Raw genomic sequence first — 27226 nt, forward strand, 5'->3', positions numbered from 1 at the left:
TGTTTGTTTGTTTGTTTGTTTTTTTGCATTTCCAAGGTAGAATTTTCAGACAGTGGTTGAGAGTCTGTTTCCATTTCCCTGATTACCTGAGCAAGGACAGCTGTGCCACAGAAGAGAAAAGCAAAGCAGAAATTAGATTTTCGGGTTTAATCATTTCAAGAGAAGGTGAGCCCAGAGCAGACACTTATAAAGCAGACCTGCTCTACCTGCGCTGTTCTGTTTGGGGGTGAATCTGGGGTTAGCCCGGCTACCTTACACCTGTTCTGGGACCAAACTGACAACTGAACTTCTTTTCCAAGCCGAGACTCTCTCTTTAGCTGCTATTTTTTTTTTGAACCCACAAATCCACAGGCCCTGCCTGGTCAGGATTGATTCACGTCTGTCTAACCAAATGTACACAGAAGTGTGCATACCTGGTTTCAGTCAGGTACACCTGAAGCTGGGCTCCTCGATACCCATAGTTCCTAAACTTACACAAAACAGGAGGGGGTGTGGCTAAAATACACCTCACATGAAGGGGGTGTGGCTATATATCAACAGCTCTCCTGTCCACCTTCGGTCCGCCCAAGTGTCCTGTGACCACGCCCTCTGAACTGAGCAACACTGTTGTCTATTTATTTTAAATTTACAAGAAGAAAACGATTATCAAAAAAAAAAATTACATAAAGGACACCGCATACATATAACCATATGTTACTTAGTACGAGAGAAGAAAACAGTATTCTACCAACAGGAAACAAAGGTAAATGAAATTTATGATCTGATTTTAAAAAAAATACTTTTTCACGTTAAGTTCATGTCTGCCTGTAACACCAACCTCTTCAGGGAGCAAACCGTCTTTTAACGAGAGTCTGTGGGGAAAATGGGAGAGGGGGCACCTGTTCAGGGAGACGGGTTCGAGACATGACATCAGGTGCACACAGAAAAAACCGTGGTGGTTTCGAATCAGACAGTGTAACAGGCCCTGCAGAGCAGGTGTGTATGTACTGCATGAGCTCTGAAGGGGAACAGAGTTTAAAAGCCATGCAGCCCCCCCCCCCACTCCCCGCAGCAGTTAAGATGAACAGCAGTTCCAGCCCACATTTAACATAATACAGCTCTCAAAAATGGCTGTGCCATAATGCTATCTTAAGGAATATTAAAATAAAAAAATAAAAAAAACAACCATAAAAAACAAGGTGCGGCTCATTTACCGCACAAAGTGCTGTTGTAGCTTAGCTCTGTAAATATACTCTTTTCTTTGTAGTGAACGCAGGACTCCCCGGCCAGAATAGGCTACTCATTCCTACACAAAAACAGACCACTAAATTACAATGATGAAACCACACTAAAAATAAGAAAAGAAAATACTCATATTTGTGTTTCCACATTGGATTGGATGGCTTATGTGATATACAGGAAACAATTAGTTTAATTGTGATGACAGTGATGATTTTGATGATTAACAGAACAACTAGATGAAAGAATAGTGCATATTTTAAGTGATATAGTGTCCAGTTTGTTATGAATACAAAGCAACAAGCACACCTGAACCATGTCTTGGTGGTCATCCTCCTCTTGCACCACTAGAGGGAAACCTTGTGTGCAACCTCCTCACCAAACTGCCAGTGAATTCAGCAAAACTCCTCAGAAACAAATGTTTTTTGTCCACCCTGTGCCAGGAGACATGGCATTCGGCAGCAGCCAGAGTAAAGTCTTTCTGGAATTCAGAAAAATGCTCAAAAAAGCTGTAACTTTATAAGAAATTAAAGACCAACACCTTTCTTGCATAAACACAAAGGCTGTTATAAGGCCACCAAGTCTTCTCAAGGCTTCAGTCTTTTTTTCCCAATGGTTCCATGTCTTTTCTTTCTTTTCTCTCCTCTCCCTCTCCATCTCCATCTCTCACTTTCTCTGACTTTCTTTTTTCCCCCTTCTCTTGACACCTGCACTTAATTCACCTCCCTCACAAATGGCCAATGAGAGACTATGTCCCACAGTCCTGATTGGTCAGTCGGTCCATTGATCAAGGCGGTGGCGATAAGGTCACTTGGTCTGTGCTTGCGGGCTGTGCGCCACCTGCTGGAGGAGAGAGGACAGAGAACTTTTCAGAGACCCACCCGGCAGCACAAACAGAAGAATTAAGCATCAGGGTTTCTGAGTGTGAACCTATCTTAGAGTATATAATATGTGGAGACAGCGACCCATATAGAGACCTATGGGGAGCACATCAGAACCAGGAAGTACAATTTTTCACTTAACAGACATTCTCAGTTGTGTCCTTGGTCACATGCCTAAATCACATGTACAACGAGGATAGTGCAGACATAGGCTAAAATAAATAATACATTTAAAAAATCTTATCTTTTAAAAAATAAATAAATAAATAATAATAAAAAAATAATTTAAAAAATAATAAGTGATTTTTCTTCCTAATATAATGCACAGAGTATCCATTATATTAGGAAGTATTTTATTTTTGCTGTCAAAAGTGAATGGAGCCCAACGGGGAAACTGGCTTTTTGAGCAAAAATTATAGATATCAGCAGGGGTCCAAAATTACATCTGGTGCTGAGGTTGAGAACCGACAGCTGGCCTCTTGGTACCTACTACAATGACCACAACAGAGGTCAAATGACCAGCTACAGAGGTCAAATGACCAGCTATAATCATATTTCCCCAGAAACTAAACTATATACTATGAACAGAACTATACTCCACTACACAGGTTTCTAAGCTTTGTTTACAAGAAAGCCTGCAATTTTGTTTTTTTATGTTATGACTTCATTTCTCATCTTTGGTGTTTTTTAAGTGCAATCACAGTAACACTATAACATGTATTCAGGTATATATGTGATTCTACTCAAATTAATAATCAGATAAAAAAATTTTTTTTAAAAAGAACCATTGAGTGTAAGGGCAAGATGTTTCACAACTTATAAACATCTATAAAAAATAAATACATAATTTTTGACCCGATTGCTTTTAAATCACTTGTGCACTGGTGCAATTTGTTCAGTAATGACAGTATAAGGGTTGTGGTTATTAGGGCTGACAATGCATTCTGTGGCAGGAAATTGTGAAGCACATGATTTTGTTCACCACATGTGAGTCAAAGGGCAGTATTTTTTTATATGTTTTTTTGGGCTTTTCCTTTATTTGATAGAACAGTGTAGAGAGACAGGAAGAATTAGGAGGAGAGAGAGGGAGAGACGTACGGCAAAGGTTGGCGGTCGGTTTCGAGCAGCCGACGTCGCGGCTGGCATTGAGCTTGTGGTTAGCGCTCTACAGGCTGCGCCACTAGAGGCCCCGAAGGGCAGTATTTTTGACAGTCCTGCGGATGATTCACATCGATGCTGCGCCTTGTTCAAGGCCAGCGTGCGCTGAAAGGCGCTGTAATCGCGCGTGGAGGCAAAGCGAGCTTGAGTTTTAGGGCGCTCACAACTTCAGTCTCCCGACATTTTCTGCTCTGCAAAGTCTCTCGGGTTTACGGCAGCGTTCATCTGGAAGGTGTGTGTGTGTGTGTGTGTGTGTGTGTGTGTGTGTGTGTGTGTGTGTGTGTGTGTGTGTGTAGTGTGTGTGTGTGTGTGCGGTGTGTGTGTGTGTGTGTGTGTGTGTGTGTGCGGTGTGTGTGTGTGTGTGTAGTGTGTGTGGTGCGGTGTGTGTGTGTGTGTGTGTGTGTGTGTGTGTAGTGTGTGTGCGTGTGGGGTGTGTGTGTCGGGGTGTGTGTGTGGTGTGTGTGTGTGTGTGTGTGTGTGTGTGTGTGTGTGGTGTGTGTGTGTGTGTGTGTGCGTGTGGTGTGTGTGTGTCGGTGTGGTGTGTGTGTGTGTAGTGTGTGTGTGTGCGTGTGTCGTGTGCGGTGTGTGTGTGCGGTGTGTGTGTGTGTAGTGTGTGAGTGTGTGTCGTGTGCGGTGTGTTGTGTGCGTGTGTGTGTGTGTGTGTGTGTGTGGTGTGTGTGTGTGTGTGTGTGTGTGTGTGTGTGTGTGTAGTTGTGTGTGTGTGTGTGTGTAGTGTGTGTGTGTGTGTGTGTGCGTGTGTGTGTGGCTCACAGTGCAGCGGTAACACTGCCCACTCCCTTCTCCAAACTCAGTACATTACGGCAGTTCAGGGGTGTCCGATATGTCAATCGCAGTCGAAGAGTCGACTGCAGAGGCATCAGTTAAAATTCTAATTCTTCCCGTTTTCATCCCACTTCCCTACAGCTTCTGCCTGACAGACAGGTACACTTGACTGACACTCGACAATTTGGTAAATGGTAAATGGACTGCATTTATATAGCGCTTTTATCCAAAGCGCTTTACAATTGATGCCTCTCATTCACCAGAGCAGTTAGGGGTTAGGTGTCTTGCTCAGGGACACTTCGACACACCCAGAGCGGGGATTGAACTAGCAACCCTCCGACTGCCAGACAACCGCTCTTACCTCCTGAGCTATGTCGCCCCCCCATTTGGCCAATCTGCTGCTGTTGAGAGCTGTTGTAACATTAAGCATGCCCATTCATGCACTTATGTGCACTCCAAGTTTCATGGTATGGTTACGTAAATGTCCAATATTAAATGATAGTAACACGGTCACTTTGCCAATGCATTGTATATGGGGCAGACCAGTCATAGCGCTGACGCAATAAATCTGGTCCATTTTAGGCAGGGAATTTTTTTTTTTTACCACCGCAGAGACCCGGGTTCAGATATGATAGGCCCGCAGGTATAATGGTTTAAAATTTATTCCAATACAACAGTTTGACTTGATTTTGGAAATGGTTAAACTTAAACACATGGCGAGCTACTGGAAAATGTAGTTAAGCTAGTAAATCTGCCCATAGATATATCGAACACTGCTTCACTAAAAATTTAAAAAAAGTTGGATAGTGATTTCACACAACGGGCTATTATTAAGTAGAGTGAAATTTAAAACATGAGACCCCCGTGTGGTTGGAGGTTCGATCTTCTGAGCTGTGCTCCCGTCTCTGTCCGTCACCCTCTCTGCCCAATGCCGCAATAAAGCAAAACGCACAAACGGAGGACAGACTATCTGTCCTCCTTTGAAAAAAAGCTCTTGTTTTAAAAGAGTGAAATGGTTCTCCCCTGGTGTTCACAAACCTGGTTTGGGGTTTGATGATTCGGGGTTCTCCTTTGGTAGAGCTCCTGGCGTCTCCTCGGCGGGCGCGGCCACCCCGCCATTTTCGGTCGCCGTTTGGTCGGGAGGCGGGGCCTGGTCAGTGTGCTGCGCGGGCTTCTTGGCCACAGGGGGCGGGACCTTGGCGTTTTTGGCGGGACCGGTGACCCGCGCCAGCTCGGCCGCGAGATCCGCCTTCAGCCCCGCCTGCCCCTCGGGCGACGAGGGCGTCTCTATGACGACCTTTCGGGGGCTCTTGGCGAAGATGAAGCTGGCGGTGGAGGCGGGGGAGGGGGAGGAAGGGGAGGGGGAGGCAGGGGAGGGGCTGGGGGAGGGGGAGGAGGGGCTGGGGGAGGGGGAGGCGGAGCGAGGCGAGCGGGACCCCAGACGGGACATGGCCGCCGTCTTCATGCGGATGGCCTCCTGGAGCCTCATGGAGGGGGCGGAGCCAGTGGCGGGAGGTGGGTGGTTGATGGTGGGGGGCGGAGCTGTTACAGGCAGGGTCTCAGGCTTCTGAGTAGGACTCTGTCCATCAGCCTGGTTCTGGTCCTGGTCCAGTCTCTCCCCAAGTCCATTACATTACATTACACTTATTTGGCAGATGCTTTTATCCAAAGCAACATACAAAAGTGCATAGCAAAGGTCATTGGAACAACTACAAACACAGGTCTGATAAGGTACAATACTCATTTTGTACAGTTACTCACAGCCAAGAACACGTAAAGTCCAGTTCACACAGTGAACATTACTCTGACCTAACCTATGCTAAATCAAACTAGGGGGCAGTATAAGCTGGAGTGGAGGTACATGTAACAAGCCTGGGCTTGCTTTTCTGGGTGGGGGCTCCTGTGAACCCGCCAGCTCGCACCATCTGCAGAAGGATGGACAAGGTCATGGGAACACATGCTCTCAGCCTCCTGATTGGCTGGGCCAGGCTCCACTGGACAGGTGGGAGGGGTCTGCTCCTCCACAGGCTGGGGAGGGGGCAGATGAGAGCACTGTGGGGACAGCTAGGAATGAAGAATGAAGATGGAACTTCGTCTGGAACAGGCGGAACTTCCTGTGTGGATGGCAAGACATCCTGTGGTACAGGTGGTGCTTCCTGTGGAGGGGCGAGAATTATTTTGGTACAGGTGGGGCTCCCTGCTCCCTGTGTAGGGGGCTGGGCTTCTTTAGGGAGAGGTGTGGCTTCCTGTGGAGGGGGTGGGACTTCCTTTAGAAAAGGTGGGAGGTCTAGTGACTTTCTTCTCCTGCACGGAGCTGTAGGAGGACCTGGCTGAAAAGATACCTGGGTCACCTCTGCTGTGTCATTGGGCACGGTCACCATGGCAACAGTCACTACAGCAGCGGGTGGTATCGCTTCCTGGATTGGCTCCTGTGTGTGGGCAGCCAGGGGCATGGAATCCCCAGTAAATGAGCAGGGGGGTGCCGGTACCATAGTTGCTGTTGTTACCATGGCAGTGGTCACTGTTTCCCAAGGTATTGTTCTCATGGGGGGCACAGTCTGCTCCCCAATCTGGCTGGGGGGGCTCACCGCTCTATCCTGCAGAGAGGGGGACAGTGGGAAGTCACATGGGTAATTCCTATATTAAATTTCTACATATAAAGCTAATCCCCCTGCTCATATCCCTTTAACAGACATCTTCCCCCTGAATACAGCCAGTTTCACAGGTCAAGGGAAAATGGTTGAGCAGGGGGATTTTACTCAAGTTTCAGTAATCATTAAAAAGTTGAATGCAATCATTATATTAAAATGTTTCTCGGCAAAAAAAAAAAAAAAAAGAATAAATAAAATAACTACACCATTGTAGACTCTGGCACCATGCCTTTGTTCAAATCAAACACCGGCCATATTAGCCATAGTGATTTAAGCCAACTTCAATCATCTTTGACTTAAAAAAAAAAATAATAATAATATCAGAATATGTCATAATTTTAAAAATCCACCATGGGATTTTTATGGCAGATTTCTGGAAGGGCTAAATAGTGTCAGACCTAGCTAACAACATTCACAGACCAGCGTGTAAAGATGCCCCAAGTAAGTTAAAGCACCAATGCAGATTAACTATGTGGTAACCAAAACCAAAGTTCACAGAAACTGATATGTACAACAGGTTAAATCTTTAAATCCAGTTGTGAACAGTAGCCTAAATATTGTTTCTATAGATCAAAAAATTCATAGTATCAGGATAAATTGTAAATCCTAGAGGGGAGGTTTTTACTATAAGCCCTTTGGGGTTTCTTACATCTCCTGCACAATCGCTGCTATGTTTGTTTTTAAATACTTTTATTTTATCACTTACTTTGTGTGAATAAATAAATTTAAAAAATAAATAAATAAAAATAAAAATAAATAGATGGGCTTCTTAGCAACATCACAGTTGAAGTGTGCATGAAACCCTGGGGCAGAAAATGTAATATTCCAAATATGAAATATTGAATATACTGCCATTGGGACATCCATTAAACAGGTTAGACAGGTTAAATTAACCAATAGAACTCATGCACACACAACTAGGGAATGACATGGTAAATGCTTGAAGTTTCAAAAAAATACATAAATAAATAAATCAGCCGGAAGTTGCACACAAGTAACAAAAATGCATTGATAGGCTGGTTAATTTAATCACTTTTGTCCATTGCGGGAAAAAAAGAGGATGCTTTTTTGTATCATGGACAGAACACTGTTAGAGACAGATAATTCTGAAATTACTTTAGTAAATAATAAAACAGAGTTATCATTTTTAAGTTTCTTTTGGTATAACATGTTGTAGCTTACATTGTGAAGTTTGGGAAGGACAGCTCCGCATCAACACTGTTGACGGGCTGTCAAACATCTGCTTGAAACAACTAACTGTAAGCCACATTGGGATGGCAGGTATGCCATCCCGCCAAGTTAAAGTTTACAATTACCATCCAAAACTGCGGGGAAATCAGGGCAAGTACTAAAACCATAGCATGTACATAGGAACTGGAGAGAATAGGAGGGACAAGGCAGTGAAGCCGGAAGTCCCTCGCTTCATGGTCATGGACCGCTTCAGCCCAGTTCCACCCAGAGACTGTAAACAATAGGTTCCACCCCAGCCCATGTCTTGACGCAACCTGGAGCTCCAGATCCATCACCCAGCTCCTCTAAACTGCACAATGCTGAACTATACTATTTGGTCTTCTGTTATTCCTGTTTGCTTTCACCTCAGCTGTAACCTACTAAACCCATTCTATTTGCTGGGATAGATAGATATATCAAAACAAAGTATAGCCAAAAAAATCACGGAACCTGTGACTTCCGGATCAACACCCTACCATGTACGTGGTTAACGACAGGCCAAGCATTCAGCATCATTTCACACAGACAATGAAGTGATCATAGTAACTATTATGGTAGCTGCTTTTAACGAACATTAACATTAGTTAAAAGCAGCTAGGTCTATCATAGCTAATAACGTCACTTAAAAGCAGCTAAGTTATAATAATGTTAGCTAAGTAGCGAGCTAGCTGTTTCCTTAGAATGTGATGTGATATGTAACGTAGTTAGCTATAGTTACATGTCACATGCTAAGGAACAGCTAGCTCACTACTTAGCTATACATTTACATGTCATATCACATCCTAAAAAAAACTATAAACAAACATACAAATGACCTTTTGTGACACAGCCTGTTAGCCGCAGCTAATGACAGAGTTTCCTGGCTTTCCCCTCACGTCTAATGGCCTGAATCAACTTATTCTCCTCATTGGCTCGGTCCTCTTGCATGGAAACACAAGCAACTGGCAACTTAAAATCAGGGTTCTTGGCTTTGTTAACTGAACAGCCCACCGTGATGTTTTGGCAAAAATATTTCAGCATTTTTATCACCTTGACAAACCCCTTACTGCTAATACAAACTACATGGAGGAAAACGGATTGTTTTCCACCATCGTGGGAATATAGCGTACTACAGGCACCTTGATTCATGTATAGACGCTTTCATCGGACGCACGCGCGTTGCCAAGGTTATGCGCTTGGCCCTAAATTAACTTCCGCTCTGTGTTTGTTTATTTTTGGGTTTGTGTTTTGTGTTTAATATGACACCGATTACAAACGGAGTGAAAGTTAAACTGATGAGCGGACTGATATTAGGCTCAGGTTGTTGTGCTGTGGGGTGCAACATGATCTCAGGAACAAACTACATTTCGAAAATTTGTAAAAAAAAATACACAATTTAACTTTGTAACCCCACTAGGGAATTGTGAAACTAATTGCTTGAATCGACAGCATACTAGCAAATTTATGTCATTTATATGGGGTGGTCGATACACGTCCCCTTAGCAACCAAAAGCTAGCGCAGGACCACCTCAGACTTATTTGCCGGCACAGAAAAAAAATCATGAAAGTACTGAAAAAATAACCACAGGAGGATAACAAGGACATTTTTCCTACATAACTAGGTACAGGTTGTTACCGAAATTTCGCTTATTTGCAAATCAGTCTACGCGTTCCTGTCTGTCGAACGAAGGTGGTCGAATAGGTGCTCTAACTCTAGCACTGACTTCGTTTGAGGCAACAAACTCACGATAAGCAATAGCTAGCTGACCAGTAATAAGACTGCAATAGTTATGAATTAGCTAACTAAATTGATTGTAGCTAGCTAGCTAAACGTAGCTAACATTGTATAAATTATGCACAGTAACGTTAGATCAATGCTAGTAGTTCATACGCTTTAGCAACGTTTTGAACTAACGTTATGATACCTGTTTCCAGTGACTTCAGTGTTACATTGCCTGATCATTTTTTATTGTGGTAACCTAGCAAGTTGACCCAAACGATGTTTTTTCCAGCAATGCATGCTATACAAATAAATAACCTACAGTGATTACATTAGCTACACATGCTGCCCACTACTAGCCCCAGTTTGTGTCTCTAATCATCGTTTTTAAGCAATATCATAGAAAGAGTGCACTTTTTACACAGGAATGTGCATGAAACCCAGAACAGTTACGGATTATTTTTTAGTCTCTGGGACCACCTCCAGGTGCCGTCGCCAGGTGATGACGCTGCTGCCCAGGTCAAAGGCCCCGTTCACAGGGAAGTGCAGTTCAGGACCGTGCTGTGCCCATGAATGGCCACTAGAGGCGCACTGGGCACCTTTATCTCAAATTCACCTGAAGGGGGAAGCGGTCACACTTTAATAATCACATTAATGTTTTAAATATAAGCATTCTTTATTTGTATCTTACATCATAGACACCTTTTATTGTATACAGGTTCTGTGTGTGTTGTGCTCTTGCCAACGTCTCACTGGTTAAAGGTCAAATATATCAAATAAAAAATGTATTTGCTTTATTTTAAAATATATATTTATTTTACCAGGATGTAATCGACAATAATTGCTCATTGACCATACTTTAATGGCTTTGCAAATAACATAAAATGTCTGTTTCATATAAATAAAAAATTGCAAAAGATTTGAGCGTGGGAATAGCACTGCCGGTCCAGAAGTGATGCGTCAATCCCGCTGTTGAAAAATCAAGTTTCACAAAGTTAAAGCCACTTTGATTTTCTAATTGGCACAATTCTTCAGCCATGAGTTAAAACTAGGCCATGGGTGGAAGAAACGCATGGCAGAATTTTAACTTTCTGGCCCCAAGAACAATTTAGCCAAAAAGGAACGTTTAAATATGTTTTTTTTGTTTTGTTTTTTTTACTTTTTAATTAGACAAACTATTAAAATATTATTGGTACTGACGGTAAGTTTTAAAAAAAGTAAAAATATGCATTTAAGCCTGTATATTTCGTTTTGAAATAAGCTACACCATGCCATTTCGCTAGTTCGGTGAGCCTAAAACAGACAAGCAGCTCATTTGATCGAATTACAGTGAAATCACACATACCAAGGTTTTAACAGGTAATGTTACGCGTACAGATACTATTCTTGATATAATCAAATGCATACATACAACATTATGTTGTATAAGAACAAATAGCACGTGGCCCAGATTGATTAGGCGCACTATTTTATTTAAGCGGTTCTGTAAAAAATATGTTTAAATAAAGCATGACCTGAGCTATATCTGTAAACAGTAATGCTACATTTACATTACAATCACAGACGCTAAGGTCTCGAAACGTCTTTAGTATTTTATTTAACGCCGTCACTTATACATATTTAAAGTGAACAGAAACTTACTGTACCGGTTTCTGAAATTCCTCCTTCTCTGAGTGTTACGACCATAGACCGTATAAAAATAGACTACGACGCAGCTTCCAGACTCAGTGTAGTTTCTCCAATGTCGTTTGCTCACTGAACACGGAAAACGTTAATTTCTACATTTATATCAGAGGGCGCTTCCAACGGCTTACGTTCGAAACTCTGGGAGCAACCAATACGTTGCTAGTATCGTGTGGGCGGGCCTAACTCAGTTTGTTTCCATGACTCCCATAATACAAGAATGCATTCCTGTTTTTCATGGCGTAATATTTTCAGTTATACAAGTTATACAGGTTACATAGCCCATAAACAATTCCCTAGGTTTAATTTCACTTGCTTGCTCACTCTTTCACCCTCTCTCTCTCACACACACTGCACACTTATAAAAAAACACTTACAAGTCACAAGTTCTAAGGCATTTCATTTATTCATAGCATTTGTGAACAAAGGAATAATAAACTGTACATTATTGGCATATCATCATTATTTAATCAATATTATTATTATTATTTGTTTGTTTGTTTGTTTGTTTTTTTGCATTTCCAAGGTAGAATTTTCAGACAGTGGTTGAGAGTTTGTTTCCATTTCCCTGATTACCTGAGCAAGGACATCTGTGCCACAGTTAGAAAAGAAAAGCAAAGCAGAAATTTGATTTTCGGGTTTAATCATTTCAACAGAAGGTGAGCCCAGAGCAGACACTTATAAAGCAGACCTGCTCTACCTGCGCTGTTCTGTTTGGGGGTGAATCTGGGGTTAGCCCGGCTACCTTCCTTACACCTGTTCTGGGACCAAACTGACAACTGAACTTCTTTTCCAAGCCGAGACTATCTCTTTAGCTGCTGTTTAAAGAGAGGGGGGGGGGGGGGGGACGTGCCACCTGAGATTCACCTGAAGCTGGGCTCCTCGATACCCATAGTTCCTAAACTTACACAAAACAGGAGGGGGTGTGGCTAAAATACACCTCACATGAAGGGGGTGTGGCTATATATCAACAGCTCTCCTGTCCACCTTCGGTCCGCCCAAGTGTCCTGTGACCACGCCCTCTGAACTGAGCAACACTGTTGTCAATTTATTTTAAATTTACAAGAAGAAAACGATTATCAAAAAAAAAAATTACATAAAGGACACCGCATACATATAACCATATGTTACTTAGTACGAGAGAAGAAAACAGTATTCTACCAACAGGAAACAAAGGTAAATGAAATTTATGATCTGATTTTTAAAAAAAATACTTTTTCATGTTAAGTTCATGTCTGCCTGTAACACCAACCTTTTCAGGGAGCAAATCGTCTTTTAATGAGAGTCTGTGGGGAAAATGGGAGAGGGGGCACCTGTTCAGGGAGACGGGTTCGAGACATGACATCAGGTGCACACAGAAAAAACCGTGGTGGTTTCGAATCAGACAGTGTAACAGGCCCTGTAGAGCAGGTGTGTATGTACTGCATGAGCTCTGAAGGGGAACAGAGTTTAAAACCCATGCATCCCCCCCCCCCCACCCCCCACTCCCCGCAGCAGTTAAGATGAACAGCAGTTCCAGCCCACATTTAACATAATACAGGTCTCAAAAATGGCTGTGCCATAATGCTATCTTAAGGAATATTAAAATAAAAAATAAAAAAAAACAACCATAAAAAACAAGGTGCGGCTCATTTACCGCACAAAGTGCTGTTGTAGCTTAGCTCTGTAAATATACTCTTTTCTTTGTAGTGAACGCAGGACTCCCCGGCCGGAATAGGCTACTCATTCCTACACAAAAACAGACCACTAAATTACAATGATGAAACCACACTAAAAATAAGAAAAGAAAATACTCATATTTGTGTTTCCACATTGGATTGGATGGCTTATGTGATATACAGGAAACAATTAGTTTAATTGTGACGACAGTGATGATTTTGATGATTAACAGAACAACTAGATGAAAGAATAGTGCATATTTTAAGTGATATAGTGTCCAGTTTTTTATGAATACAAAGCAACAAGCACACCTGAACCATGTCTTGGTGGTCATCCTCCACTTGCACCACTAGAGGGAAACCTTGTGTGCAACCGTCTCACCAAACTGCCAGTGAATTCAGCAAAACTCCTCAGAAACAAATGTTTTTTGTCCACCCTGTGCCAGGAGACATGGCATTCGGCAGCAGCCAGAGTAAAGTCTTTCTGGAATTCAGAAAAATGCTCAAAAAAGCTGTAACTTTATAAGAAATTAAAGACCAACACCTTTCTTGCATAAACACAAAGGCTGTTATAAGGCCACCAAGTCTTCTCAAGGCTTCAGTCTTTTTTTCCCAATGGTTCCATGTCTTTTCTTTCTCTCCTCTCCCTCTCCATCTCTCACTTTCTCTGACTTTCTTTTTTCCCCCTTCTCTTGACACCTGCACTTAATTCACCTCCCTCACAAATGGCCAATGAGAGACTATGTCCCACAGTCCTGATTGGTCAGTCGGTCCATTGATCAAGGCGGTGGAGATAAGGTCACTTGGTCTGTGCTTGCGGGCTGTGCGCCACCTGCTGGAGGAGAGAGGACAGAGAACTTTTCAGAGACCCACCCGGCAGCACAAACAGAAGAATTAAGCATCAGGGTTTCTGAGTGTGAACCTATCTTAGAGTATATAATATGTGGAGACAGCGACCCATATAGAGACCTATGGGGAGCACATCAGAACCAGGAAGTACAATTTTTCACTTAACAGACATTCTCAGTTGTGTCCTTGGTCACATGCCTAAATCACATGTACAACGAGGATAGTGCAGACATAGGCTAAAATAAATAATACATTTAAAAAATCTTATCTTTTAAAAAATAAATAAATAAATAATAATAAAAAAATAATTTAAAAAATAATAAGTGATTTTTCTTCCTAATATAATGCACAGAGTATCCATTATATTAGGAAGTATTTTATTTTTGCTGTCAAAAGTGAATGGAGCCCAACGGGGAAACTGGCTTTTTGAGCAAAAATTATAGATATCAGCAGGGGTCCAAAATTACATCTGGTGCTGAGGTTGAGAACCGACAGCTGGCCTCTTGGTACCTACTACAATGACCACAACAGAGGTCAAATGACCAGCTACAGAGGTCAAATGACCAGCTATAATCATATTTCCCCAGAAACTAAACTATATACTATGAACAGAACTATACTCCACTACACAGGTTTCTAAGCTTTGTTTACAAGAAAGCCTGCAATTTTGTTTTTTTATGTTATGACTTCATTTCTCATCTTTGGTGTTTTTTAAGTGCAATCACAGTAACACTATAACATGTATTCAGGTATATATGTGATTCTACTCAAATTAATAATCAGATAAAAATATTTTTTTTTAAAAGAACCATTGAGTGTAAGGCAAGATGTTTCACAACTTATAAACATCTATAAAAAATAAATACATAATTTTTGACCCGATTGCTTTTAAATCACTTGTGCACTGGTGCAATTTGTTCAGTAATGACAGTATAAGGGTTGTGATTATTAGGGCTGACAATGCATTCTGTGGCAGGAAATTGTGAAGCACATGATTTTGTTCACCACATGTGAGTCAAAGGGCAGTATTTTTTTATATGTTTTTTTGGGCTTTTCCTTTATTTGATAGAACAGTGTAGAGAGACAGGAAGAATTAGGAGGAGAGAGAGGGAGAGGGAGAGACGTACGGCAAAGGTTGGCGGTCGGATTCGAGCAGCCGACGTCACGGCTGGCATTGAGCGTGTGGTTAGCGCTCTACAGGCTGCGCCACTAGAGGCCCCGAAGGGCAGTATTTTTGACAGTCCTGCGGATGATTCACATCGATGCTGCGTCTTGTTCAAGGCCAGCGTGCGCTGAAAGGCGCTGTAATCGCGCGTGGAGGCGAAGCGAGCTTGAGTTTTAGGGCGCTCACAACTTCAGTCTCCCGACATTTTCTGCTCTGCAAAGTCTCTCGGGTTTACGGCAGCGTTCATCTGGGAGGTGTGCGGTGTGTGTGTGTGTGTGTGTGCGGTGTGTGTGTGTGCGGTGCGGTGTGTGTGTGTGTGTGTGTGTGTGTGTGTGTGTGTGTGCGTGCCTGTGTTGCGTGGGAGAACGGGGCTTTAATAGCTGTGTTGAAATGAATAAAACAACAAAAACAGACATTCGACAACGAACAGTGTAAAACATAACAGCAATCTAGTTTGACTGCGGCAAAATAAAATAATTACATTTAAAAAAAAGAAAGATTTTAATTTAACTGTGGGTAGCATGCACCACACCCCGGTTTCAATGAAGGTCTGGCGTATCGTCGCGTTCTTCGCTACGGCGGCAAATTGCTGCCCTCCAACATAAGCAAGCCTTCTCACACACCTCCAAATAGTAATCGTCACTACTACCACAGCCAATCAGAGTGCAGATTTTGCAAACCTATTAAATTTCAGCTAATCACAATGGAGACCATCCAAGTATAATAGCCGGCTTATTTCCACCTGGAACAAAGTTGATGATACTCGCTGTCCGGCAAAAGAAACAAAAAGGACTTAACTTATCACCAACGTTGCCTGGCTCGTTGGAGAAACTCAACACGATGAACTGTGGATTTCCAGACAGTTTCCATTGAGCGTTAGCACTTTGGCCACCGTTGTAACTGGCTAGCATTTAAAGGTCCATTTACGTTGGCTAGCTGACGTGCATGCTAATTCAAAGCAGTTTTTCAGCAATAAAAACGACGGAAAGTAACACAGCAATAGTGTTTTGAGACTGAGTAGAAAGGAAAACACTTCTAAATCACAGAGAGACAGTTTCAAAGGAGGCAGTAGACTATCAACCACGATGGAATCAAGCAGAAAGGTAATGATTTTACCTATTCAATTAGCTATCCCTAATTGGCAAAAATAGTAGCCGTAATAACTACCCTTCTGGCTCATTGACTAGCTTGCTGGTTCACGAGTCAGCCTCCTTATGCATCAACATAAGGCAAGTTATTAGCTATAACGTTAGTATAACTTTTGTCCGCTTGCATTTGGCTACATGGGAAAGCAGAAGCGAACTATGGCAAGCCGGTTTAACATTTAATCATTATTCGTAGCTAGCTACCGTCGTGGTCATAGCTAGCTGGCTATGCGACCTAGCTAGTTCGTTTGCGATTACGATGCGGCTACACTTTGTCACACTGTGACTCCCAGCCACTGCAAACCGAACTGCTAAACGGTATCACGCTCATCAGACTGTACAAATTCACACAAGGATAGCCATAATCCACAACCGTTTCTTACAGGGTCACTTCGCATTTCTCACTCTCATAATAAAACGCTTTGCAAAAAGAAATATCTCATTAAAAAAACACGTTTTCAACGTACAAAAATGCCAAGTTACGCACAGGGTTCGTACGGTCATGAAAAACCTGGAAAAGTAATTGAAATTTAAAGTGCAATTTCCAGGCCCTGGAAAAGTTATGGAAAATAATATTTTTTTGAAAAGTAATGGAAATATAGCTAAAGTTGCATCAAATATAATTACTAATTAATCCAATCATAAACGTAACACGTGGCACGTAACCTTCGCGGTATTTTGGTGGGGAGAGAAGTTAATTCTGTCTGGCTCAGTCTGTTTACAGGCACGCCCAACAGGCACCCTTCTGCTAATGTAGCAGTTAGTAAACGTAGGCCCTACTGTGCCGACAATATGCCAGGGAAGTGCAGCTTCAATAATATATCAGGGCTCGAAACTAACTTTTTTTACTTCGTAGCACTGGTGCTCCCAACTTCAAAAAGTTAGGAGCACCCACCAAAATGTAAGGAGCACCAGCAATATATGCAATAGATTTTTTTTATTGATAAACGACAGTATAACAGTACGGTTTACAAGTAACAGTTAAACTGTCAGGCCTAAAATGTGTCGACTCTTCAAGCAATTGCGTGTTATGCATTCAAACGACAAAGCGCTTCTCGTCACATTAAAACCGCTAATTAAATCAACCGCCAGTAAACTGCATCGGAGAAATTAGCTGTTTCAACCAGGTCGCTATACAAAACACTACGTTAACGTTTAAAAAAAAAAAAAAAAATGCCGTAATCGTTCTCCAACTTTTCAGCTTTGGATAACGCTAATAAAGTGAACAAACTTTTGTCTTCAGGTAACATTAGTTAACGCGTTAGCTCTCTGTGTCGCGTGACAGTGGAGTGCAGCGAAAGGGAGTGATTGAAGGCTAATATTAACCTATTTAAAATCAGCATTAAAGGTAAGAATGTCAAGCTCACATACTCACAAGGCACATACTGAGTGTACTAACTAGCGAATGTACAACTTTGTGTCAGATCCAAGTGTCAAATATTTCGAATTGTCTCATGGAACACATTGAAATTAATGTAGAAAACTGCTGGTGAGTAACTACAGGAAGTAATTTCTCCAGAAAACATATGTTTATACTTGCTTCTGAACTGAATTTGAGTAAATGTACAAGTGATTGTATATTTGCTATGTACAATAATACTGCATGTAAAATACATATTGTACATACATACATAGAGAACTTCTTTATCCCCATGGGGACATTTCCCTCGCAGCATGTTACATTCACATTTATGAACAGACATTTATACCAAGAAACATACAATCATTCACGCAACAGAAAGGCTGGGCAGCGAAATACATACATACCAATACAAATTGGACATATAGACACCATATTCAATCAATCTTGACTGTGAGAAAGCCATCCACACACATGTTTGGCCTGTCCATGTACTGCATGTACTTTCCAGAACTCCAGTTTTCCAGTCTCCTGTCTGTTCTGGCCCCACGATGGTGGAATGACCTCCCTGTGGAGGTCAGAACAGCTGAGACACTGACCCATTTCAAACGACGACTGAAGACTCACCTTTTCAGGCTGCACCTCTCCCCATCCCTCCCTTCCCCCCTGTAAATGACTGTAAGCTTAGGGTTGTAACTAAGCAGCTGTTTCGTAGGTGACTTAGTTTATCTGTCTTAACTACTGCTTGTATTTCTTCCATAGACTGCGTTGTTGCCGTTCTCGCTGTTTAGTGTTAATCAGTTTAACCTTAAGGGTCCAAGCTGAACTATGCGGTTGTTCCCTGCACTTGGACTGGTACTTCTCTCTAGGGGTTTCGTCATACTTGTTCCTGGTTATGGTTATACACTTTGTTGTACGTCGCTCTGGATAAGAGCGTCTGCCAAATGCCTGTAATGTAATGTAATGCATGCTTATATACACAGGGCCAAGTGACTTGAAAGAATCAGTTACGGTATTGACAGTTAGGAAAGTAGCTAGCCAGAAGGCTAACATTACGTTATCTACACGAGAACTAGCTACCTGACGAAGACACATTTGTGTAAAAACTTTTTTTTTTTTAAAGTAAACTGCGAAGTATCGTTTAACATCACAATCACCCGCGCTAATGAGTACAACCTAAATTAACAATGAAGTGACTTATTTGTGTGCGGAGCAACTTAAGTACATTTCACCACAAACGCTGCCATGTCGAGTGAATTCTCGGAGCTCACAAAAACCTTCCACTTTCCTAGTGGGATGTTCCTAGTTCGACAGGTGTTCAGGTGTATTCTCTGATTTTTCAACAGAGGGCCCTAGGGAAAACAGTCTTATCCGTCCTTTGTCCGGTTTTGCTACAGCACTCATTCTGCAAAGGTGAGTCGACTTGAGTTCATAAGAGATGAAGCAGAGAGTGTGGACTGTTTCATCTATTATGATTTGTTTTCTCTCTGGAACCTGTTGCGATTTTGGATGTGCATGTTTCTGTTTTTTTTTCATAAAAAATTTTTTAATAAATTTTAATTTTGACTGTTGATTCTAAATGGGCCTCCTGTATTGTCTTGGTGATTCTTCACTTCTGGCCGTGTCCGAATCAGCAAACTAGCCTACTATTGAGTACACAACTGATATGAAACAGACATTTTACGTTATATGTCAAGCCATTAAAGTATGGTCAATGAGCAATTTGTGTTGATTAAATCCTGGTAAAATAGATATGTTTTAAAATAAAGCAACTACATTTCTTATTTGATATATTTGACCTTTAACCAGTGAGACGTTGGCAAGAGTGCAACACGCACAGAACCTGTATACAATAACAGGTGTCTATGATGTAAGATACAAATAAAGAATGCTCATAGTTAAAACATTAATGTGACTATTAAAGTGTGACCTCTTCCCCCTTCAGGTGAATTTGAGATAAAGGTGCCCAGTCTGCCTCTAGTGGCCATTCATGGGCACAGCACGGTCCTGAGCTGCACCTTCCCCGTGAACGGGGCCTTTGACCTGGGCAGCAGCGTCATCACCTGGCGACGGCACCTGGAGGTGGTCCACAGCTTCTACCACAGCCGTGACGAGCTGAGCCTGCAGAGCCGTCGCTATGCCAACCGTACCAGCCTGTACCATTCGGAGCTAGAGCGGGGAAACGCCTCCCTCCGGCTGGATCGTACCACTCCTGAGGATGCGGGGGAGTACTCCTGCTGTGTCATCACACTGACCGGCAGCCAGAGGAAATCCTGCCGTGTGAAAATTGCAGGTAGACTCCTGTCCGGGGGTGTCAAACATGGTGTGTGTAGTGGGTGTGGTTTCGTAGCGAGGCGGTAACTGTTTTTCTCTCCTTTCTCAGCATCCTACACGGAGCCCCACCTGCAGGTGAGCATTTCCCCCCAAAGCGTGGAGCTGAAGCTGACATCACGGGGGTACCCCGCCCCAAAGGTGCGCTGGCTGGACGCCACGGGGGTGGAGCTCTCTAACGGAACGCAGACGCAGCTCCTGACGGACACGCAGGGGCTCTACGTGGTGTCCAGCTCCCTGACCCAGGAGAGGGGGGCCAACTCCACCCTCACCTTCGTCCTGTGGAACGAGGACCTGCACCAGGAGATCAGGAGGGAGTTCAGCCTGCTGGCAGGTAAAAATACACCTGGGGAGGGAGTACAGTATAATATTGTGGCTGCTAGGAGACAGTGGTCAGTATAATATTGTGGCTGCTAGGAGACAGTAGTCAATATAATATTGTGGCTGCTAGGAGACAGTAGTCAGTATAATATTGTGGCTGCTAGGAGACAGTGGGCAGTATAATATTGTGGTTGCTAGGAGACAGTGAGCGGCATTGGATGTGCAGTGTTAATGAGACTGAATGACCTATGGCCTGTTTTTTCTTTCGGAAGCTGCCATTGTCCAGCGTGATGAGTCGAGGTCGGCTCTGTATGCTCTCCTGCCTGTGGCCATTTTAACAGTCCTGGGAATTCTGGGAATCATCCTGTCCTTGAAGAAGAGCCGCTGTTTCCCTGGACCCGATAGTACAGCCACTAGGGAAGAAAATACCTCCCTGAAAACGGCTCCCCAAAGCAGTGAACAGGAATGGAAACTAAAGAACGGAGCCACTTTACTTTATTGAACTGCTGAACGTTAACCCTTTGAAGAGAAGGTTTTTGGCAGTGGTTCTTTTCTTCAATATTCCATGGAAGTGTTCTAGAACGCCATTGATTTCAGTTACCAGTACTGCTTGTTACATCAGTATTAGAATGTTCAGTTAAGAACATTGGGCCTCATTCACCAATATCTTCCTAAGTTTTTTTAAAAATTTGTTCTTGAGAAAGGTCCTAAGAAAAGTCTACGTCAGATTCATGACGTGTTCTTAATCCGCAGAATTGTTCGCAACCTTGTTCTTATAATGATGAATCCCATTGTCCTCGTAAACTGAAAGCGCATGCCAGTTCTTCCTAATTAGCATAGGTAAAAGCCCTACCAGTTCCCATAAAAGGGCATGAGACTGCAGGGCCGTGTGCACACACAGAAATCACACACCAGAATTGAAAAGAAAAGTTAAGAGAGAAGTCAAGAATGCCCAAACGAAAATCTAAAGACGGTGGAGCACCGGACTCCAAAACGTAAGAAAAACTTCAATAGTTCTGAAGTGGAGGTATTGCTGCAGGAAGTGAATAGCAAACGACTTGTCATATTTAGTAGCGTCAGTAGTGGATATAAAATAACAAAAAAAAAAAAGATGCATGGGATGCTATTACTTGTTCAGTGAATGCTGTATCCGAAGAAGGTTGCACAACTGATGAAGTAGAAAAAAATGGTTTGATGTCAAATCTGAGGCAAAAAAAAAAAAATGCTGGTGCGAGTGGGCACAAGGAATTGCGTGTTATGCATTCAAACGACAAAGCGCTTCTCGTCACATTAATACCGCTAATTAAATCAATCGGCAGTAAACTGCATCCGAGAAACTAGCTGTTTCAACCCGTCGCTGCACAAAACACTGCACAAAAAATGTATTGCCAGTCATTTTGGTATCACCCCCCTTTGATGGTGTCACCCAGTGCGGTCCACACCTCCCTAGTGACGCCTCTGAATAAGTGTTCTCTTCTTCAACATGTCCAAAAGTGTTACCCAAGTGCTTAGTTTGTATTCACAATTTAAACATTTGCTTTTGCAGTATAGACCAAACATTGCATAATTGAAACCCCCCAAAATAAAAGGTCACTACAATGGTTTGATTTTTATCATTTATTTACAGATGAACTCCCGCTGAGGCAACCACCCTCTGAGGTGGAACCTGGCACCTTAATGCTTTGTAAAATAATGAAAATAATTATTAAAAAATATAATAAATGATGAAAATATTATTGTAATTTAAATCCTATAATATTATACAACTGTAGAATTGAAGAAAACGCAAGAACCAATTATTTTGCACAAACATGTCAGCACTCAAGTGTGCTCTTGAGTGTGTGTAGATTCTGTTCTTACCTAAGAACAAACCCCAAATAAGAAAACATGGGTGAATGTCAGAATCTTTGTGAAAACTGTGTAAGTGGGTTTTAAGAAGAGAATCCTTCTTATGAACGGTCGATGAATGAGGCCCATTGTAATCTCATATTTGTGATGTTACACCTTAAAGAGTTAAAAGGAACAAGTTAACTTGCATTTTAGTGCTTTATGATTGTTTTATTTACACTGGCTGGTCCATCTTACAGACTCTGGTAAGTTTCACACTTGCTGACTCCCTGTCAGCACAGTCAACAGTCCGTTTTAATTTCGAGGTCTGATGAGGAGCACACTTTTGTAAACCGCTTTACAATTTGAATCTTCTCAAGTCATTTTTATCAAAAACATTAAGGGTGTCTTCCTTGTGCTTAATATAAATAACTTGACAGGAAAAGCCAGGTGACTAGCCCAGTATTCAGCATGACACTACGTGACACGTGATACTGCATGACACAGAATGACACTGACCAACCACTGTGTCATGCTGCCACCACTTCCTGCTTCCTGTAAAGCTCCTGAAAATTTCCCCACTTCCTGTAAGACTCCTGAAACATCCTGCCACCACTTCCTTTGCATTAAAAAACTCTAAATGAGACCACAAGATCTGTCATGGGGGAAGTTTGTTTTAAGGGAATGCTACCTTCCATGTTTTCATGTACCAAAAGCATGCATACAGTTGGAGATGAAATTTTTTTTCCTTCCATATGATAAAACCACACGTTACGCCTTGGCGGGGGCATGCACCATACCTATACAGCACAGAGAGTTTGGCACTTTTCAGGGTTCCCCACAGAAATAACCACAACAGCCACAGACACTCAGCCTTTAAAAACTTTAAATTCTGTACATTCTCACCCCATTTCAACAGACAGAATTCATAAACAACTTCACATGTCCACACAATAAAGCCCCAAACTAAGGGGATTTTGCGTTTTCTCCTTTTTCTCATTCTTATTTTTCCTGCAACCTATCCCACAAACAAAATGTCTCCCCATTGGACATTTTACCGACACCAGCCAAATCTTCACCTACACGACCCAATCAAAAACTTGCATACACACGCAAAATACCCATACCTTTTTACTCTGAAACATGTCCAGTTTAAACAGCTAGTCTGCCTGTGGCCTAGTGGGCAAGGTTAGTCTTGTGTGGCTAAAATACACCTCACATGAAGGGGGTGTGGCTATATATCAACAGCTCTCCTGTCCACCTTCGGTCCGCCCATGTGTCCTGTGACCACGCCCTCTGAACTGAGCAACACTGTTGTCTATTCATTTTAAATTTACAAGAAGAAAACGATTATCAAAAAAAAAATTACATAAAGGACACCGCATACATATAACCATATGTTACTTAGTACGAGAGAAGAAAACGGTATTTTACCAACAGGAAACAAAGGTAAATGAAATTTATGATCTGATTTAAAAAAAATACTTTTTCATGTTAAGTTTATGTCTGCCTGTAACACCAACCTCTTCAGGGAGCAAACCGTCTTTTAACGAGAGTCTGTGGGGAAAATGGGAGAGGGGGCACCTGTTCAGGGAGACGGGTTCGAGACATGACATCAGGTGCACACAGAAAAAACCGTGGTGGTTTCGAATCAGACAGTGTAACAGGCCCTGTAGAGCAGGTGTGTATGTACTGCATGAGCTCTGAAGGGGAACAGAGTTTAAAAGCCATGCATCCCCCCCCCCACCCCCCCACTCCCCGCAGCAGTTAAGATGAACAGCAGTTCCAGCCCACATTTAACATAATACAGGTCTCAAAAATGGCTGTGCCATAATGCTATCTTAAGGAATATTAAAATAAAAAATAAAAAAAAACAACCATAAAAAACAAGGTGCGGCTCATTTACCGCACAAAGTGCTGTTGTAGCTTAGCTCTGTAAATATACTCTTTTCTTTGTAGTGAATGCAGGACTCCCCGGCCGGAATAGGCTACTCATTCCTACACAAAAACAGACCACTAAATTACAATGATGAAACCACACTAAAAATAAGAAAAGAAAATACTCATATTTGTGTTTCCATATTGGATTGGATGGCTTATGTGATATACAGGAAACAATTAGTTTAATTGTGACGACAGTGATGATTTTGATGATTAACAGAACAACTAGATGAAAGAATAGTGCATATTTTAAGTGATATAGTGTCCAGTTTTTTATGAATACAAAGCAACAAGCACACCTGAACCATGTCTTGGTGGTCATCCTCCTCTTGCACCACTAGAGAGAAACCTTGTGTGCAACCGCCTCACCAAACTGCCAGTGAATTCAGCAAAACTCCTCAGAAACAAATGTTTTTTGTCCACCCTGTGCCAGGAGACATGGCATTCGGCAGCAGCCAGAGTAATGTCTTTCTGGAATTCAGAAAAATGCTCAAAAAAGCTGTAACTTAATAAGAAATTAAAGACCAACACCTTTCTTGCATAAACACAAAGGCTGTTATAAGGCCACCAAGTCTTCTCAAGGCTTCAGTCTTTTTTTCCCAATGGTTCCATGTCTTTTCTTTCTTTTCTCTCCTCTCCCTCTCCATCTCCATCTCTCACTTTCTCTGACTTTCTTTTTTCCCCCTTCTCTTGACACCTGCACTTAATTCACCTCCCTCACAAATGGCCAATGAGAGACTATGTCCCACAGTCCTGATTGGTCAGTCGGTCCATTGATCAAGGCGGTGGCGATAAGGTCACTTGGTCTGTGCTTGCGGGCTGTGCGCCACCTGCTGGAGGAGAGAGGACAGAGAACTTTTCAGAGACCCACCGGCAGCACAAACAGAAGAATTAAGCATCAGGGATTCTGAGTGTGAATCTATCTTAGAGTATATAATATGTGGAGACAGCGACCCATATAGAGACCTATGGGGAGCACATCAGAACAAGGAAGTACAATTTTTCACTTAACAGACAATCTCAGTTGTGTCCTTGGTCACATGCCTAAATCACATGTACAACGAGGATAGTGCAGACATAGGCTAAAATAAATAATACATTAAAAAATCTTATCTTTTAAAAAATAAATAAATAAATAATAATAAAAAAATAATTTAAAAAATAATAAGTGATTTTCCTTCCTAATATAATGCACAGAGTATCCATTATATTAGGAAGTATTTTATTTTTGCTGTCAAAAATGAATGGAGCCCAACGGGGAAACTGGCTTTTTGAGCAAAAATGATAGATATCAGCAGGGGTCCAAAATTACATCTGGTGCTGAGGTTGAGAACCGACAGCTGGCCTCTTGGTACCTACTAGAATGACCACAACAGAGGTCAAATGACCAGCTACAGAGGTCAAATGACCAGCTATAATCATATTTCCCCAGAAACTAAACTATATACTATGAACAGAACTATACTCCACTACACAGGTTTCTAAGCTTTGTTTACAAGAAAGCCTGCAATTTTGTTTTTTATGTTATGACTTTATTTCTCATCTTTGGTGTTTTTTTAAGTGCAATTACAGTAACACTATAACATGTATTCAAGTATATATGTGATTCTACTCAAATTAATAATCAGATAAAAAAAATTTTTTTTTAAAAGAACCATTGAGTGTAGGCAAGATGTTTCACAACTTATAAACAATAAATACATAATTTTTGACCCGATTGCTTTTAAATCACATGTGCACTGGTGCAATTTGTTCAGTAATGACAGTATCAGTGTTGTGGTTATTAGGGCTGACAATGCATTCTGTGGCAGGAAATTGTGAAGCACATGATTTTGTTCACCACATGTGAGTCAAAGGGCAGTATTTTTTAATATGTTTTTTTGGGCTTTTCCTTTATTTGATAGAACAGTGTAGAGAGACAGGAAGAATTAGGAGGAGAGAGAGGGAGAGATGTACGGCAAAGGTTGGCGGTCGGTTTCGAGCAGCCGACGTCACGGCTGGCATTGAGCGTGTGGTTAGCGCTCTACAGGCTGCGCCACTAGAGGCCCCGAAGGGCAGTATTTTTGACAGTCCTGCGGATGATTCACATCGATGCTGCGCCTTGTTCAAGGCCAGCGTGCGCTGAAACGCGCTGTAATCGCGCGTGGAGGCGAAGCGAGCTTGAGTTTTAGGGCGCTCACAACTTCAGTCTCCCGACATTTTCTGCTCTGCAAAGTCTCTCGGGTTTACGGCAGCGTTCATCTGGGAGGTGTGTGTGTGTGTGTGTGTGTGTGTGCGGTGTGTGTGTGTGCGGTGCGGTGTGTGTGTGTGTGTGTGTGTGTGTGTGTGTGTGTGTGCGTGCCTGTGTTGCGTGGGAGAACGGGGCTTTAATAGCTGTGTTGAAATGAATAAAACAACAAAAACAGACATTCGACAACGAACAGTGTAAAACATAACAGCAATCTAGTTTGACTGCGGCAAAATAAAATAATTACATTTAAAAAAAAGAAAGATTTTAATTTAACTGTGGGTAGCATGCACCACACCCCGGTTTCAATGAAGGTCTGGCGTATCGTCGCGTTCTTCGCTACGGCGGCAAATTGCTGCCCTCCAACATAAGCAAGCCTTCTCACACACCTCCAAATAGTAATCGTCACTACTACCACAGCCAATCAGAGTGCAGATTTTGCAAACCTATTAAATTTCAGCCAATCACAATGGAGACCATCCAAGTATAATAGCCGGCTTATTTCCACCTGGAACAAAGTTGATGATACTCGCTGTCCGGCAAAAGAAACAAAAAGGACTTAACTTATCACCAACGTTGCCTGGCTCGTTGGAGAAACTCAACACGATGAACTGTGGATTTCCAGACAGTTTCCATTGAGCGTTAGCACTTTGGCCACCGTTGTAACTGGCTAGCATTTAAAGGTCCATTTACGTTGGCTAGCTGACGTGCATGCTAATTCAAAGCAGTTTTTCAGCAATAAAAACGACGGAAAGTAACACAGCAATAGTGTTTTGAGACTGAGTAGAAAGGAAAACACTTCTAAATCACAGAGAGACAGTTTCAAAGGAGGCAGTAGACTATCAACCACGATGGAATCAAGCAGAAAGGTAATGATTTTACCTATTCAATTAGCTATCCCTAATTGGCAAAAATAGTAGCCGTAATAACTACCCTTCTGGCTCATTGACTAGCTTGCTGGTTCACGAGTCAGCCTCCTTATGCATCAACATAAGGCAAGTTATTAGCTATAACGTTAGTATAACTTTTGTCCGCTTGCATTTGGCTACATGGGAAAGCAGAAGCGAACTATGGCAAGCCGGTTTAACATTTAATCATT

The 27226-nt window shown here is 42.2% G+C and overlaps 4 protein-coding genes across 7 annotated transcripts in view; 2 read left to right on the forward strand and 2 right to left on the reverse strand.

Annotated features, from left to right (window-relative positions):
- LOC135235406 (CD276 antigen-like) overlaps positions 1 to 27226 on the forward strand; it is a 41594-nt gene that overhangs the window by 7722 nt on the left and 6646 nt on the right. The window contains exon 1 of one of the 3 annotated variants that reach the window (XM_064300903.1): positions 26892 to 26996. The exons of the other annotated variants lie outside the window; for them this stretch is intronic. Coding sequence (XP_064156973.1) covers positions 26979 to 26996 — 18 coding nt within the window. The 5' untranslated portion in view covers positions 26892 to 26978. Of the gene's footprint in view, positions 1 to 26891; positions 26997 to 27226 lie in introns of those variants that run through there. 3 annotated transcript variants of the gene reach the window in all.
- LOC135235462 (NHS-like protein 3) lies at positions 16 to 11407 on the reverse strand. 2 transcript variants are annotated; one of them, XM_064300912.1, is made up of 3 exons: positions 11262 to 11407; positions 5079 to 6637; positions 16 to 2058 (listed from the first exon to the last, which is right to left on the reverse strand). In XM_064300912.1, the coding sequence occupies exons 2-3, from the start codon at positions 5527 to 5529 to the stop codon at positions 2006 to 2008; spliced, it is 504 nt and encodes a 167-aa protein (XP_064156982.1). In that variant the 5' UTR covers positions 5530 to 6637; positions 11262 to 11407; the 3' UTR covers positions 16 to 2005. The 2 variants fall into 2 exon arrangements, with proteins under 2 accessions (XP_064156982.1, XP_064156974.1); XM_064300904.1 differs by having other exon boundaries at positions 16 to 2061; positions 11262 to 11397.
- LOC135235478 (CD276 antigen-like) lies at positions 19425 to 22519 on the forward strand (the record flags this gene model as incomplete). The annotated part of the gene is made up of 3 exons (XM_064300924.1): positions 19425 to 19773; positions 19864 to 20145; positions 20405 to 22519. Coding segments are annotated over 3 exons (861 nt in total), but the record flags the coding sequence as incomplete, so codon positions are not given.
- LOC135235385 (NHS-like protein 3) overlaps positions 23140 to 27226 on the reverse strand; it is an 84400-nt gene continuing 80313 nt past the window's right edge. Inside the window, exon 8 of the mRNA XM_064300853.1 lies at positions 23140 to 24733. Coding sequence (XP_064156923.1) covers positions 24678 to 24733 — 56 coding nt within the window. The 3' untranslated portion in view covers positions 23140 to 24677. The remainder of the gene's footprint in view (positions 24734 to 27226) is intronic.

Source organism: Anguilla rostrata, chromosome 1 (assembly GCF_018555375.3).
Source record: "Anguilla rostrata isolate EN2019 chromosome 1, ASM1855537v3, whole genome shotgun sequence".
In the NCBI taxonomy this organism is placed as follows: Eukaryota; Metazoa; Chordata; class Actinopteri; order Anguilliformes; family Anguillidae; genus Anguilla; species Anguilla rostrata.